Source organism: Protomyctophum parallelum (assembly GCF_964188405.1).
Source record: "Protomyctophum parallelum genome assembly, chromosome: 1".
NCBI classification, from domain to species: domain Eukaryota; kingdom Metazoa; phylum Chordata; class Actinopteri; order Myctophiformes; family Myctophidae; genus Protomyctophum; species Protomyctophum parallelum.
This window is the reverse complement of record NC_139697.1, coordinates 97,493,493-97,505,992: the sequence shown is the minus strand read 5'-3', so window position 1 is coordinate 97,505,992 and position 12,500 is coordinate 97,493,493. Positions and strand designations below refer to the sequence as shown.

Below are 12,500 nucleotides of genomic sequence, written 5' to 3'. Positions count from 1 at the left end.
GCACCGAGTGCCTGCGCTATGAGCTTGTATAGGTCTGCTATTTTTGAAAAATCGTGAAAATGTAGCGCAACCGAGTGCCTGCGCTATGATCTTGTATAGGTCTGCTATTTTTGAAGAATCGTGAAAATGTAGTGCAAATCTTTGAATATATATTCTTTCAGAGCGAATCTTATTAACTCAAATCTTTGCTTCTGGAGGGGGTGGGGGGGGGGGTTCCCTGGAACAACATATTTTCAGATGGGGGACGGTGGCCACATACATACATTCTTGGGGCCACTGACATAGAAACATGGGTTTATAAAGAAAACTGTCAGGATTTAGAAGGCATTTGTAGAATCGTCCTCAGGTCAAAATGGGTCAATGCACTGACAGTCCACTTTACTGGGCTTGGTCTTCTCGTTATCCCCTCTACGCCAAACAGTGTTTGTTTTTGGCAGCAAATTTCTATTTTAGTTTTAGTCATAGTCTTTGGACTGAAACTTCATTTAGTTTTAGTCACCTGGAAATGTCTTAGTGTTAGTCTAGTTTTAGTCGACTAAATGTCATAAGATTTTAGTCGACTAAATCTACAGTTGATTTAGTCGACTAAAATGTATTTTGGCGGGTCTTGATGCCGTCGTAATGAGTGTTTTTACACTACGCTGAAAATAGCCGATCTACAAGCTCACAGCGCGTTGCGAGCTTGTAGATCAGCTATTTTCAGCATGCAATCAAGTGAAAAATGACTTGTCCACTAGTCCCTTCCTAACATTTTAGTCTAGTTTTTATTTGTATTTTATTTAGTCTTATAGTTTTAGTCATCGTAGCTTAGTTTTCATTTCATTTGTTTTTGTCAGTGAAAATAGGTAGTCGACGAACATTTTTCGCCTTAGTTTTAGTCGACGAAAACAACACTGACGCCAAATCTCTTTAGTCGATCTTTCTGGAGCCTGTAGTGTAGATTCTACACTACAGGCTTGAGAAAGATCGCCTATACTTCCGGCGACTGTTCCCCTCATAACGGGTGACCCATGTCGTCTCTGTCGGGTGGATAACCTATCGTCGTTTCCAAAAAACTGTCACTTCTCAGGATTCTAATTCAAACTAAGGTTTCAGCAGGTCTACAAGCTGGGAAACGTGACGCTTCATCACACCTTGTAGATCTGCTACTTGTGATACTATTGTGTACCGCACGCTGTAGTGGGATCAAGTATGGCGTTTAAAACGTTATAATTGTGGACATAAGAGGTTTCTGCCCGACGACAGTAGTGATATACAGTAAAAGTACAGTAGCTATACGTGATGTCTCTCCACCGCACTATTGTCATGAAAACAACAACATGATCCTTTTCTCTATTTCTCTTAAAGGGACACTTCACCCTTTTTGTAAAAAGATATATGTTAATGACGTTTAGAAGCTTTAGAACACTTTCATGGGGGTCTTTATGTGTGTAATATGTGGTTTTAGATATTTTAGATTGTAGCAGTGAGCCTGCAGTGTCTCTGATGTCATGGACACTGGGCTCACTTCCTTCCTGGACTACATGTTGTCTCAGTAAGACAGCCCTCCCCCCTATCCACAATGGGAATTGTAGTCCAGGAAGGTAGTGAGACCAATGTCCATGACATCAGAGACACTGTGCTCACTGCTACAATCTAAAATAGCTAAAACACATATTACACACATAAAGACCCCCAGAAAGTGTTCTAAAGCTTCTAAACGTCATTAACATATATTTATTTTGCAAAAAGGGTGAAAGTGTCCCTTTAACTTGCTGTTATTCTTCCCATAAGTTCCCATCTCTGATTGGGTTGACACTATGAGGTCACAGAGGCAGCTCATGTCCTGTACTTGCCCAAAGGTCATGCCCACTTGCCCAAAAAGTGTAAGTTCATTATAAAATTATAGGTAATTTTTTTTTTTATTATGTTCAATTTGACACCTTCTAATGCAAAATATATTATTTATTATAATATATTATTTTATTTGTGTGAATTTCAGCCTCTGTGGGGGTATTTATATGCAAATATCATGACCAACTGGCATTGAAATGGCATTGCAATGAACCTCACTGATGACGTTTAGGTGAAAAAAGAACAGAAAAAAAAATATATAGTAATTAATTAAAATAAAACTGTTGCTAAAAAGCAACGCTGGGTCTTAGAGGGTTAAACTAGATCGGCCCGGTCTAGTTTTGACAGGCCTTGATGTCGTCTTGTAATGGCTGATTTTACACTTTCACACTGGCTGCATGCTGAAAACAGCAGATCTATCATTTTCAGCATCATGCAGCCTAGTATAAAACTGGATCTCTAGTGTGTTCTTATTTGTTCACGAATTGTCAATATATTTAGTCTTAGTCATCGTAGATTCATTTTTTATTTCGTTCTAGTCTGCAAAAAAAAACCTTGTTTTTGCTCACCTCGTTTGCTTCTAATGCTTCTTTCAAGCCAGTGCTGATGTCGTCAGGACACACCCCCATGTACACCTCTGCAGTATCCACGCTGGTAAGAGTGCAGCTGCAGCCTGAAGGCCTTTCAATGGTCACCACCGTCGCTGTTGTTGTCGTCATCTTAAATGGTCACCACCGTCGCTGTTGTTGTCGCCAATCTTAAATGGTCACCACCGTCGCTGTTGTCATCTTAAATGGTCACCACCGTCGCTGTTGTCATCTTAAATGGTCACCACTGTCGTTGTTGTTGTCACCTTAAATGGTCACCGCCGTCGTTGTTGTGTTGTGTTGTGTTGTGTAATCTGTAGTCTTTAGTCAGTCCCATGTCACACACACCCGCGCGCACACACACACACACACACACACACACACACACACCCTGTCATCGCTCTCTCTCTGCGTCTCATCTCTGTCTATGTTCTATCTATCTCTATACTGTATATATATTTGTTCTGTATTCTCTCATTCTCTCCCTCCCTCAATCCCCCCACCCCTCTCTCTCTCTCTCTCTCTCATCTCTCTCTCTCTCTCTCTCTCTCTCTCTCTCTCTCTCTCTCTCTCCCCCTCTCTCTCTCTCTCACTCTCTCTCTCTCCTCTCTCTCTCTCTCTCTCTCTCTCTCTCTCTCTCTCTCTCTCTCTCCCTCTCTCTCTCTCTCTCTATCTCTCTTTTCCATCTCTTCTGCTCAATGGTGGTGGTGAAGTCATTCGCATGTTGCTTTTATTATCATATGTATGTGTTCTCAGCAGCCGTCACGTTGTAACATAAAACACACAACACTGGATGCAAAGAGGTTTCGTTTCTTAGATCAGCGCTGGGTTCTCAAACATTTCCATGTCGCTGTGAACTCTGCATGGTACCAACCATGTTTTAGTCATATTTCAGTCACCTGGAGTGTTTTAGTGAGTCGACTAAAATGTAATTTTGGTGGGTCTTGATGCCGTCGTAATGACTGATTTTTTTTTTTTTGAGTGGTGCAACCACTCCTACAACCAGCAATGTCCGTGTACCTGTATGTACATGTTGTCATGAGCACGAGTATGTGACTTATTGATACCAGTAGGGGGCGCCAGAAACGGAGAGAGGGGTAGTGCTGTGCCTGCTACCTGCTAATGAGAGAGAGAGAGAGAGAGAGAGAGAGAGAGAGGGAGAGAGAGAGAGAGAGAGGGGGGGGGGGGGGGGGGGGGGGGGGGGGAGAGAGAGAGGGGAGTTGCACCACTCGGTTCACACAGGTGTGATTTTTATACTTAAATAGCCGATCTACAAGCTCACAACGCGTCACGCTGCGACACGTTGTGAGCTTGTAGATCAGCTATTTTCTGCATGCAAACCAAGTGTAAAATGACTTATACTGGATCTTCTTGTCCACCATAGTCTCTTCCTAACATTTTAGTCTCGTTTTTATTTTGTTGACGAAATTGTCAATATGTCGTCATGGTTTTCATTTAGTTTTTATTCAGTCTTTCGCCAGTGAAAAAAGGTAGTCGACGGACATGTTTCGTCTTAGTATTAGTCGAGGAAAACAACACTGCTATAGTGTTCGGTGTGGAGGACCGAACATTTTGAAAACAACACTGCTATAGTGTTCGGTGTGGAGACCGAACATTTTGAAAACAACACTGCTATAGTGTTCGGTGTGGAGACAGAACATTTTGAAAACAACACTGCTATAGTGTTCGGTGTGGAGACCCGAACATTTTGAAAACAACACTGCTATAGTGTTCGGTGTGGAGACAGAACATTTTGAAAACAACACTGCTATAGTGTTCGGTGTGGAGACAGAACATTTTGAAAACAACACTGCTATAGTGTTCGGTGTGGAAGATAGAACATTTTGAAAACAACACTGCTATAGTGTTCGGTGTGGAGACAGAACATTTTGAAAACAACACTGCTATAGTGTTCGGTGTGGAGACAGAACATTTTGAAAACAACACTGCTATAGTGTTCGGTGTGGAGACAGAACATTTTGAAAACAACACTGCTATAGTGTTCGGTGTGGAGACAGAACATTTTGAAAACAAACACTGCTATAGTGTTCGGTGTGGAGACAGAACATTTTGAAAACAACACTGCTACGGTATAGTGTTCGGTGTGGAGACAGAACATTTTGAAAACAACACTGCTATAGTGTTCGGTGTGGAGACAGAACATTTTGAAAACAACACTGCTATATTGTTCGGTGTGGAGACAGAACATTTTGAAAACAACACTGCTATAGTGTTCGGTGTGGAGACAGAACATTTTGAAAACAACACTGCTATAGTGTTCGGTGTGGAGACAGAACATTTTGAAAACAAACACTGCTATAGTGTTCGGTGTGGAGACAGACAATAATTCTTTATGCAATTTCAAATGCCTTTAATTATACTTGTGTTGAGCATTGAGATACTAATTTAGACTTAAGTAATTAAAGTGGGTCATGTTTGCATGTTGTGGAATTGTAACGGCTGAAACCAATATATCAGTATTCTGACATTAACCTGAGGGCCACATTAAGTGAAAGTGGGGGGCCCCCATCCCTGGCTTAGATACACAGACTGGAGAATGTTCACCTTTGTGCAGGTCAGGGCTCCAGCCAGCAGGTGTCACTGTTTGACCGTGGAGGATTGACTCTTTTTTTATTTGATTTGATCTAACCTTGAGTGGACTGGCTATAGTGGGGGAGGCTTTTATAGAGGAGGAGAGAGATTGTAGTCGCAGCTCGCAGCGCTGCCAAAAATCTTGTGCAGGGGGGGGGCAATTTGTGACTGTTTTGTCCTGCTTGCATAAGGCTCAGACTACTGTGTGTACTGAGATGACAGAGAGGAATATTTATATATATTGCGATGCCTACACTTAACCCATTTTGGTCGTGAACCCCTTTTGGTGTTAGCATCATGTTATGCTTTAGCAATTGAAAAATTGCAGATCTACAAGCTCGTAGCGCGCCACTCGGTGGCGCGCTACGAGCTTGTAGATCTGCTATTTCTTTTTTAATCGAAGAACGACTGACATATAGAAACATATCTTTTTCAGAAAACTGTCAGGATGTATAGAAGACATTTATAGAATCTGATCTCAGGTCAGAATGGGTTAATCATTTTACAGCTCGCCTCACCACAACAACAATGAGCAACGGTTGTCCCAGATCAGCACATCTCGTGGCTCAGTGCAAAACGACGGGAGGCACAACGTTAAGCCTATAGTCGAGAGAGACGGCGTTTTAGTATAAATAGAGGGTATGCACAATGCATAAAGTGAGTGGCAAAGTTTAACGTTGTTTAGTGCAATCAGATAGGGCTTTTCTGTGTGGATGTATGGGCTGTATCAAGTCCAGAAAGTCACTCATCCGACTGTGAACGTAAAAGTCCAGTATTCAACATTTACTAGAGTAATAGTACAAAAGTATAGGCTATATATATATATAGGCCTCAGAATATACTCAAAAACAGTGAAAGTACTCGTCATTACGTGGAATATCCTGCGTGTCACAACTTGAATAAAACGACAACAAATAGCAGATCTACAAGCAACGTGTTGCTTTATTGTAATTGAGGTAAACAAAAGTACAATATTTGCCTCTGAGATGTACAGTCTCGTGGTGGTATTTACAATTGGAAATGCTCCAGTACAAATGAAAGTAATTCAATATTGTACATAAATTACAGTACTTTAGTACATGTTTAACCCATTCTTAGCATTATGTTATGCTTTAGCTATTGAAAAATAGCAGATCTACAAGCTCGTAGCGCGCCACCGAGTGGCGCGCTACGAGCTTGTAGGTCTGCTATTTTGAAAAATCGAAGAACGACTGACATTTTTTAGAATCTGATCTCAGGTCAGAATGTGTTTTAATCAGACCAGTGTGTGTCCTAGTGGAAACCTCGTATGAATCTGATCTCAGGTCAGAATGGGATAATAAGAGAGAACGAGCTGTAATATCAAGCTCCTAAAGCTGGCCTTTCTGAATTGAACTATTTCATGATTATTAACCTGCAATAGCGATACATAATCTAAGTATCCACTCTCAGTGCAACCCACGGGATGCTCGGGGGGGGCACATAATCTGCTGCTATAATCATGGAGGAAAATGATTTGCAGTTTCATTAAATATAGGATTGGGCATGTATCTCATAGAATGTAAAGCGTCGCACCGGAAGATCATTTCCCATCCCTCCCCCCCCCCCCCCCCCCCCCTCATAAAGTATTTATTTAAAGATCTTCGATTTTTCAAAAATAGCAGACCTACAAGCTCGTAGCGCGCCACCGAGTGGCGCGCTACGAGCTTGTAGGTCTGCTATTTTTGAAAAATCGAAGAACGACTGACATTTTTTAGAATCTGATCTCAGGTCAGAATGTGTTTTAATCAGACCAGTGTGTGTCCTAGTGGAAACCTCGTATGAATCTGATCTCAGGTCAGAATGGGATAATAAGAGAGAACGAGCTGTAATATCAAGCTCCTAAAGCTGGCCTTTCTGAATTGAACTATTTCATGATTATTAACCTGCAATAGCGATACATAATCTAAGTATCCACTCTCAGTGCAACCCATGGGATGCTCGGGGGGGCACATAATCTGCTGCTATAATCATGGAGGAAAATGATTTGCAGTTTCATTAAATATAGGATTGGGCATGTATCTCATAGAATGTAAAGCGTCGCACCGGAAGATCATTTCCCATCCCTCCCCCCCCCCCCCCCCCCCCCTCATAAAGTATTTATTTAAAGATCTTTGAAGCCTCGGACAAAGCCAACTCGGATGATAACAAATCATGACGATATTTTTTGGGCAGCGTACAACACTGTGCGTGCGTGCTCATACAGTAATGTGTTTCACTGTACACCTGTGTATATGCAGCACTATAAAAACCAGTCCCTTTGAAGCCAGGGTTAATATGGCAATAAAAGGAGGGAGGAGGGGGGGGGGGGCGGACAAAGCCCACCTACTTTCTTGATTACATGCATGCTTCCCTCCCCCTCACCCCGTCCTCACGACACTGTCTACTGTACATCCTACTGTACATAATTACAACAACATACAGTATCGTTGCTTTAAATTCAAGGACCCCCCCATGAGTTTGACATGCATATTAGTCTATTTTTCGGACCACCATTATTTCATTTCTATCTCTGAGAGACCAATTCATATTGTAAAAATCAATGTTAATTTAACTGTGTATACAAAGTGTATTTTGAATTTGTATACACTCTCAGAGTTAAAGAACCCATAAGGGTCCATTTGGTTCCATAACCCATTCTGAACGGGAACCCATTCTGGTGTTAGCATCATGTTATGTTTTAGCTATTGAAAAATAGCTATTTTTTGAAAAATCGAAGAACGACTGACATTTTTAGAATCTGATCTCGGGTCAGAATGGGTTAATCAGACCAGTGTGTGTCCAGTGGAAACCTCGTATGAATCTGATCTCAGGTCAGAATGGACCCTCAAGGACCCCATGGGGGTCCAGGGAGTCCAGTGAGTGTGAGTCGAGGAGGCGCAGTGCCATCTCCTGGTCCTTCCACGCGGGCTGCAGGGCGTCTGACGTCAGCAGCGCGGCCTCGTCGTCGTCTTCGTTGTCCGTATAGAGCACCGAGTATCTTCCGGGTTCCTCCATGGGAGACGTCAGCATCCGGTAGAGGACGTCGAATGCGACCGGCCAGCAGCAACACCACCACCAGCTGTCTGGAGGCCGAGGCTCTTCGGTCAAGACGTTCTCCGTACCTTCAGCCAGGGGTTGTTTCTCTTCGGTCGGCCGTTTCTCCGCCCTACCTTCAGCCAGGAGAGGTGGATCTTCTTCCCGGGCTTGAGTTGCTGATGGAGGTGTAGGTGTCGTGATCATCATGTCTGCATCATCATCATCATCATCTCTAGTCCCCGTTAATGGGACCTCGTCAAAGTCCAGGGCCAGTTCATTACGGCCCTGATCTTGACGTTGCTCCTCAGTGGCCATGTGAATGGTACGGAATCCCTGGTACTGTTCTTTTCCTCGCCGACCCGGTACAGTGCAGTCCGCCCGCGTACAGTACAGTATCTGTTGATGCTGTATAGATACTGTATCCTGTACTGTACTTGATGTCTATTGTCGATAGTGCTTTATGATATTGTTTCTCCACCTCTGAATCTTATACTTTGATCTCCACTCTAACAACTATGCCTCATCCTGGCAACTGAATGTCTTCTGCCAAATTTCACTTTTGGTACTGTATGCCTTCCACTGCGTCGACTGACAGCCTCAAACTAATGAATACGTTAATGTTAGGATGATCTTTGGCATTCAGACACCAGCTTTACATATGGTGTGTTACGTCATCACTATGACATCACCAGTGACCTGGCCGATATGACCGGTCCATATATAGGCATATGGAGATCCAGTTTTCCAGAACTGCTGATGCATCCAATATGCCCATATATGGGCATGCATTCCCATATATGGGTATATACTGATGACATCAGGGCTCTCCATTATAGAGCGTCACAGTCCCGCCCCCTACCAGGGCCCAGGAAATGATTGAAAAAGTATGTATTTAAAGACGTTTACGCCGCGGACAAAGACAACTCTTGTCATGACAAACAAACACCATTTTTTGGGCCGAACAAATAATTAGAAGAAAAACGGCAGGTTACAAATCTAATAATCCTGGTCCTCGTCGCTGGACAAGCCACTAACCTCCAGGCAAGATGATGCCATGTCTGTCCCGAATCAACATACTGTGTTCTTCAGTGACAACGTCGTCACCCAAAGCCAGCGGCGCGCCACTAAACATCATCCGCAACATCTGTAGGCGGGCGCCTTCCGCCTTCGACACTCTGCGACGGACACCCTCCTCGACCTCTCCGGCGCCAACGGCGACAGCGAAGACCGGCGGCTCCATCGGCCTCTCTAGGCACCGCCGATCGCCCACCGTGGCATTCATGACGTCCCCGGGGCACCGGTGGAAGGACGACTTTCCCGACTCGCCGCGATGGGAGAAGCACAACGAGCGCGGCCGCGGCAACGCGCTGCGCTACGGCCTGAGCAGCGTGCAGGGCTGGCGGGGAGAGATGGAGGACGCGCACGCGGCCGCGGTCGCTCTGCCGCGCGGCGGCGGCCTCGGCCGCTGGTCCTTCTTCGCCGTGTTCGACGGTCACGGCGGCTCCCGCGTGGCCGAGCACTGCGGCGAGCACCTGCTGGAGCACATCACCGCCGGCAACCCGGACTTCCAGAGCGCTATAACAAACGAGGACCACGCCGACGAATCCTCCTTCGCGGAGAGCGTGGCGAGCGCGATCCGCGCCGGCTTCCTGAGCTTCGACGACAGCCTGCGGACCCTTTCCGAGAAGCACTGGTGGGTGCACTGCGGCTCCACGGCCGTGGCGCTGCTGGTCTCTCCCCGACACCTCTTCTTCATCAACTGCGGAGACTCGCGGGCCATCCTCAGTCGAGGAGCACGAGGAGGGGGAGGAGGAGGAGGCGAGCCCTACTTCGCCACGCGGGACCACAAGCCCGACGACCCGCCGGAGAGGGAGCGGATCGAAAAGGCCGGTGGCGTGGTCATCATGCGGCGCGTCAACGGGGACCTGGCCGTGTCCCGGGCCCTGGGGGACTTCGCCTACAAGAGCGCGCCCGGGAGGGGCCCCGCCGAGCAGCCGGTCTCGCCGGAGCCCGACGTGGTGGCGATGGAGAGGCGCGAGGCGGAGGAGGACGGGTTCGCGGTGCTGGCGTGCGACGGCGTCTGGGACGTCATGTCCAGCGAGGAGCTGTGCGCGTTCGTCCGCCACAGACTGGAGGCGACGGACGACCTGGAGAGGGTCTGCAACGACGTGGTGGACGCCTGCTTGCACAAGGGGAGTCGGGACAACATCACGGTGCTGCTGGTCTCCTTCTCGGGGCCAGATCAAAGGCACATGTTGAGAGCCATGGGTGGGTTTTAACCCGGCCATGGGTGGGTTTTAACCCGGCCATGGGGTTAGTTGTAACCTGCAGCGCATGTCGGGAGTGACGGTGTTGTCGGACTAATGCCTGTCGGACTGTTAGTATGTCTAACCAACGTATGCACCTAATACCTATACGTCCCGACTGATAGGCCCATTATATGGAGATATCTGTATCTGCCAGTCCTTGTCCAAAGCCCATATATGGGACCAGTGCCAGTATTTTCAACCACAAGTCGGCAGTATTGAAACTTCACAATTGACCAAAATACAATTTATTTATTTTTTGGTGGTTTTCGTTTTTTAGCCACATTAACAGAGTTGGAATGTTAAAGAATGTTTTTATTCCATCAGAAAGTTGTTTTAGTGTCATTAAGTCGTTGTAATTGCTTAAACATGTCACTATGTTATAACCATTGGGTTAACCAATGCTAAGCAATGCTAACCAGAAAATACAGCTTTCCTGCTAAAGTATGCAAATTCCGCTAAAATCCTCCTTTTTGTACTTTCTGTACTTGCTAACAGAAATAGCAGAGAAAGAAGTATTAACAGTCGTATTTTGTAAAAAAGTGTGTTTATTTTCGGTCCTCCTAAAGCTAATTCATGCTAATGTTTTAGCTAGGGGCACTGGTCATCAAAACTATTTTCAGCAGAAGAAGAAGACTCGAATGAATTGAATGAAAACATTGTGTCACCATAACGTGGTTATTATTAGTTGCTTTGGAATGTACCTGCCATGAGAATTAAGGTCATAACAATGCAGATCGCATCGATATGTAATATAGTGCGATAATGTACTTGTTTTAGCTACAGGATTGACGATTGATATCAATATAATGCTAAATGTAGCTAACGGCTTTCCAGTGGCGGTTGGAAGGTCCCACGGGCCCCGAGGCGAGATTGACAGCCTACCCCTACCCCCCCCCCCCCCGCGCGCGCGCCACCACCGAACGCCTAACGGGACCGTAAATACCACTTCGGACTAAACCCCTGGCTAAATGTGGCTCAGTTGCAGCAGCCCGGCAATGAATACACAGGTTGCATATTGAAAATCACGTTACATGTTGAAATGTCCATAACCATTAATTCCTGACGGAGCTAATCAAATACTGGAGGGTGTAGGGCTGCTACTCACTTGTGCCTAGGGTGGCCACCTGCAAGACCTCAGAAAGGAGGACACTTTTGTGGGGCTCGCTCCCCCGACCCCCCCTCCCAGATCCCCCCCCCCCCATATATTAATATTATTACTACTACTATTGCACCTGATTTTCACCACCATCATCTCCAGCATTATGTCCACAGAGAACATATATTTGCTAATTAAATTAACCTTTTTAAATTATAGGGTACCACAAAGGCCATTCATTTTATAATCAATTTATTTTATTTCATGTTTAGATATGTTTTATGTTTAATCTCTTTCTTGTGGGTTTTTTATACAGTTTTATGGTCATCGGTGTGGGACATAGAATGATGACAGTAGCCTATATGTTCACACAGCCTCCCTTTCTTTATGATGTCGAGTTCCTTGCTCCATTGCTCATTAAATGTAGTTTTTCATTTTGGCATATTTGGTTTGTTTATCTCTGCATTAACTATACTAAAGTGATTGTGAGAGCACAACAAACATACCGACCATCCCACTGGCAGTGTTGCCAGGTTTTGGAAGAGATCCAAGCAACCATGTCTATGAAAACAAGCCCAAAAGAAGCCTGACTAGGCTTAGTAGCCTATTATATAAAACAAGCCCAAAGTCGCTTATAATTAAGCGGACATGGCAACACTCTGAACGTCTCCACTAGCCTCTCTCTTTTTAAGACAGTGTGGCCGGGTCGCTGCGGAGGCGGAGCTGAGCAGCGCTGCGGAGATTTTAATACCCAGGCAGACGACGTAAATGACAGACTATGACAGTAAATGACACAAGCACTGTATATCACAAAAAAACGGACAATTATGTGTCCGGCCAGAGGTTGAGGTGGGAGGAGGACAGGTGGGTCTAAAACCGGACTGTCCGGCGTGAAACCGGACGTCTGGCCACCCTACTTGTGCCTGCCGTCTGTAGGCTACTGTACATGGCTGTGATGAATGGGACAGCTTCGGGATTCGGGAAAGTTGATTAAATAGTCTCTTAATGTTTCAATTCAAGTGATAAAGTTCACGTGGGCATGTCCGT

The 12,500-nt window shown here is 45.3% G+C and overlaps 2 protein-coding genes across 2 annotated transcripts in view; both read left to right on the top strand.

Moving 5' to 3' along the window:
- The window catches only part of LOC310855755 (disks large homolog 4-like), a gene marked incomplete at both ends in the record, with an annotated part of 202,944 nt that overhangs the window by 63,715 nt on the left and 126,729 nt on the right, over positions 1-12,500 (top strand). The window contains one exon of the mRNA XM_083760883.1: positions 2,431-2,487. Coding sequence (XP_083617009.1) covers positions 2,431-2,487 — 57 coding nt within the window. The remainder of the gene's footprint in view (positions 1-2,430; positions 2,488-12,500) is intronic.
- Positions 9,095-10,327, top strand: LOC310870257 (protein phosphatase 1A-like; the record flags this gene model as incomplete). Its single annotated transcript, XM_083781413.1, has 1 exon — positions 9,095-10,327. The coding sequence occupies one exon, from the start codon at positions 9,095-9,097 to the stop codon at positions 10,325-10,327; it is 1,233 nt and encodes a 410-aa protein (XP_083637539.1).